The 4289-nt window shown below is 44.2% G+C and overlaps 1 protein-coding gene across 1 annotated transcript; it reads left to right on the top strand.

Annotated features, from left to right (window-relative positions):
* The first annotated feature begins 1402 nt into the window (after positions 1 to 1402).
* LOC112281895 (uncharacterized) lies at positions 1403 to 3122 on the top strand. The gene is made up of 4 exons (XM_024518901.3): positions 1403 to 1541; positions 1766 to 1867; positions 2287 to 2492; positions 2617 to 3122. Exons 2-4 carry the CDS (start codon positions 1778 to 1780, stop codon positions 2870 to 2872), a joined length of 552 nt encoding a protein of 183 aa, XP_024374669.1. The 5' UTR covers positions 1403 to 1541; positions 1766 to 1777; the 3' UTR covers positions 2873 to 3122.
* The last annotated feature ends 1167 nt before the right edge of the window (positions 3123 to 4289 follow it).

Below are 4289 nucleotides of genomic sequence, written 5' to 3'. Positions count from 1 at the left end.
GCAATTCACGTGTTTTGCTTAAACTGTAATGTTTCTAAGTGATGGAAGTGAAACATCATAACAGCACTGTTAGTTCCAAAATTAAAATCAATCACAATAGGGAATAACAAACAGTGCCCAACGAAGCATAAATAACCTCAGCATTCAATTTTGTATGTTTTTTGAACATCAACAGACAATTCTTCCCTGTGTTAGCATCCATTAGACAAGGTTAGAAATTCCACAGATGGGATTTTGAACAACCAACCACTCTCCACCAACCTCTCTGTTTTAACCTGCCTTCCTTTGCAGGCCTCATCATTGAACAGTTTCACAAACTAGAATAAGAAACGCCCTTACACCAAGTGCATCATTTGACACTGTAACTCTCATCTTCCACTGCATTAATAACAAGGATACGGTTTAGATGCGAGTTTTCACTTGTTTATACGAATGGGCGCCGGTTTGGAATCCATAAATGAGAGAGCGATCCCGAGCAGGCATCGAAAAGGGGGATGAGTAAGGAGGGGTATTAAGAGAGAGACTGTACTGGTGGGTTATTATGAAAGGCTAAGTGCCGAGGACAGTGCGCGGTGAGCATTCACTTGGACTTGCGGAATATGTGAGCTAAACCGGGACAGCAAATGAACGCGTGGGGTTGGTCTCCAGCATGTGGATACATTCTTATTATGGACCAGGACGTGGACCTCAGATCTAGGAATCGCTGTCAGATCCGATCAAAACTCGGCTCCATGCACTTGGGACTGATTTAGAATCTTGACCCAGTAAACCTTCCCTCTCACCCATTCCCTAGATGGAGAACCTTCCCTTGGTGATCAACCCACCTAACGATTTCGACGCCGACGACGACGAGGAGCTCATCCTGAGCGGAGCATTCGTCCACACGTAGGGATGATGAGGTCCCCGGCCAAACCCACTTCACACGCCGCGTTATGTTACCGTTGCCCCTACGAGAAGTAATCTAGATTCTAGCTCATTAACGAAGGATATGGCAAGCCTGACTCCTGCCCTGGATACTGGTGCGAGCTCATATCACTCTGCCGCCGTTTCGCAACCTCTCACCTGCCTTGCTCACATCAGTGTTTATTCCCTTGCCGTTGTCCCCCCCCCCCCCCTATGATCTGTGTAGTCGCTGGATTTGTTGATCATTGCCGCGCTAAGTGCTCCCCCGTCCTCATCGTAAGTTCCTTATGTTGTCCCGTCAAGGATTTTCGTTCCTAAGAATTCGAGTTGCGGCTTCTGAGCGAGGGGTTTGGCTATTGTATTTGCTTTAGGGGTGGGGTGTCTGTAGATTTAGAGTTTGACGAGTCGATCTGGTGAGGTTAGTTCTAAGGGGTTGAAGCTTGAGCACGTCATCTAGTTTCGGCAAGTGTTGCCGCATCTGTAATCGTTGGATCTGATACGTAAACGTATGCAGCTGGTTGGGATCGGTTGCGTTAGCGATTTCGGGTTCTGATGCCTTCAACGCCAAGGAGTTTGAAGTAAGTTCAAGAAATACATCGCTTGCTCACCTTCTGGGACATCTTGCCGCCGTATACAGGGTAAGGCAGTATTTACTTTTATTTTATTATCACGATCCCTCAAGCACAAAATTTTCAACCATCTCTCTATGTGGATTTTGACATGTTCATTCTGCTGGGAAATGGGGACTTCCTTGACTCATCAGCTGCTAAGTGGAAGGATTCGGTTCGCAATTAATTTCCAGTTTGTGTAATCATTTATTTGCGGAACCCTTACGACCTGTTTGTAACTGCGTAGGTAACAGGATCTTAAGAAAATGGTGAAGATTGTAGCTCTTGGAGTTAGTCTCCTTTTCTACATTCTTTCTTTCTGCCTTTCTGTGGCAGCCGCTGTGAAGCGAAGCACGGTAGACTTCCTTGCCAGAATCTCTTCGTTCTTCTGTCTTCGACTCGCATTCCTTTCTTCTCTCCAACAAGATAAAAAACTGTTTTACTGGAAATGAATGAAATAAATGGTAACGATAGTTTGCTCGGCCTTTCTTAGCTGCCAAATACGACTTGGCCAGTGCGATAGTGCATCACAGCGCCCAATTGTGTCTTGGGTTGTCGAAAGACTCCGTCACTGTTTTTGGCGTAGTTTTGCTCTTTCGAATGACCTACTTGAGTATCACCAGCATTTCGTCGGTGTGTGAGTAGAAAGTTCTGCCAAACAACGTGTTTGTGTGGATCCTATGGCGTTCAGGAGTTCACGATGGCCTTTCACGTCAGGTATCTTTTGTCAGCACTCGCCTTTCACCTGATACCCTATTTTCGATTCAAAATGCAGGCTGTCGAAGAGGTAGATATCGCCACAGGTAAAATTAGGTGCTTGTACACCTCCGACATCTCAACTGGTCTAGCTGCCGGAGCGCTTATCTGCCTGGTAGTCGCCCATGTGGTCATCCTGTTTGCGACCCGTTGCCTATGTTGTGGAGGAAAGCTCATCCCCGGAAGTGCTAAGACGTTCGGAATTTTTGCGTACATACTATCCTGGTGAGCTCAATCTTTTTATTCACAACCATTCTACTTGGCCTGTGCTATCCTGTGAATCACACCACAATACACTTTTGCTCGCAATACTCCAGGAGATGAAAAACTGGATTGATTGTCTCCGCAGGTTCTGCTTCATTGTTGCATCATCAGCTCTGATTGCTGGAGCAGCTCAGAACAAAATTCAAACTCAGGGCGACTTTAATTATTTTGGAGCAAATGTCACATGTCGGGAAGTGCGGAAGAGCGTGTTTGAGGCAGCTGCTGCTTTTTCCTTCCTCACTGCATTATTCAGTGAGTTGTACTACATGCTCATTTCCAAGGCCTGGGCGCCTGAGTGGCAGTCAAATGGCCCCTCTGTAGGAATGTCCCCCTACCCTTGAAGGTGCATCCGTAGAACAATATTTTATATGAAATTTTGACCCCCTTTCTTTCGTGCCATAAAACTGACATGTTCATTCCCCTAGATGAATATGACGAACCAGGGGACACTTTAGCGTCGGAATTCATTCAGAAGTATAGGTGTATATTTTCACATTCCACTCTCGAGAGTGTCCATATTTTTACGAAGCAGAACTTCGAGTGGAACCTCATCAATTTACCCTATTCAATTCCTTGTGCCAAATTCCTGAAGATTTGTTGCCAGCTTTACCTTAAATGTGGAAATGAGTAATGGGTTTGAAAGGTTAGCCTCACCCACCAAGCTTGTACAGCCACAGCATCCGAGCAGTATGCAATGTTACATTCTACGGAATCTTGCGTTTGTAGGTCGGATAGGGACTTGCTCCTTGTTGCAGTTAGTCGCGGTCCCAGAGTAATACAATGCAGTCGTCATGCGGCATGGAACTCAATTTGGTTGCCGTGATAATTGTCACAATGTCTCGTGTCTTCTGGAATTGTTGTGCAGAAAATCGAGCCGATGCATGAGCGACCATAAGAATTTGTCGCGGTGAGAACATCGAAGAATCCGCCACCATTTGACTCGGACGTATGTCACTCAAATTGGATCGTTCAGTAACCGTTCCGAAACGCATAATTGTTGCTGACATAGGCAATTAACTACTGAATATTCTTTTAATATGTGAAACTTTGACGTGAAGCATCTACATGGTACCCGCCTTTAAACACTAATTGCTGTGTAAATCTAATTTGATAATGACATAATCAGAAAAAGCTTATGAATGTATGCAGTCCAAGTGTCATCAAATTCACAACTCTTATTAAAGTAACCCGCTGTGCCCGAAATGCGCACTGTCAATCTCCTCTCCCAGTCCCCATGTCTGTCAATCATCTGATGGAAATGTGCCGTTCAAGCACCATTTTATTTTCGCGTGGTTGACAGTGGAGCATATCAATGAATGTGGAGGGATCTCCACGCACACCACGATAAGTAAAAGTACCAATAATTGCGGTCCTCTCGCGCAGAAATAAGGAATTCTTTGAACTATTTATCACCAAGAGTAGCCATGGATGCATTGATATCATACAATTCACCTGATTTGGAGATTGAAATTCACTGCACATGGATCCTATGAAACAGTTCAAGACGAATGGTCTAATTGCTTTCACTCATGGACGTCATTATTAGCTGCTCTCTGCATAAGTTAAATATGGATATTACCCGTTCTGTTAACTTGTGTGTGTATTTAACTGTTGTTGTTGTTGTTATTATTATTATTATTATTATTCTTTGACACAAATTAAAAAAAAAACTTCTATTGCCGGGTGTACAAATGGTTTGCAAAGGGTTATAAAAGGTTATAAAGCGTGGATAAAAGATTATACAACAAAGGTCCAGCC

This window comes from Physcomitrium patens, chromosome 4 (genome assembly GCF_059467195.1).
Source record: "Physcomitrium patens ecotype Gransden chromosome 4, ASM5946719v1, whole genome shotgun sequence".
NCBI classification, from domain to species: domain Eukaryota; kingdom Viridiplantae; phylum Streptophyta; class Bryopsida; order Funariales; family Funariaceae; genus Physcomitrium; species Physcomitrium patens.
This window is presented reverse-complemented; position numbering and strand designations above follow the sequence as displayed.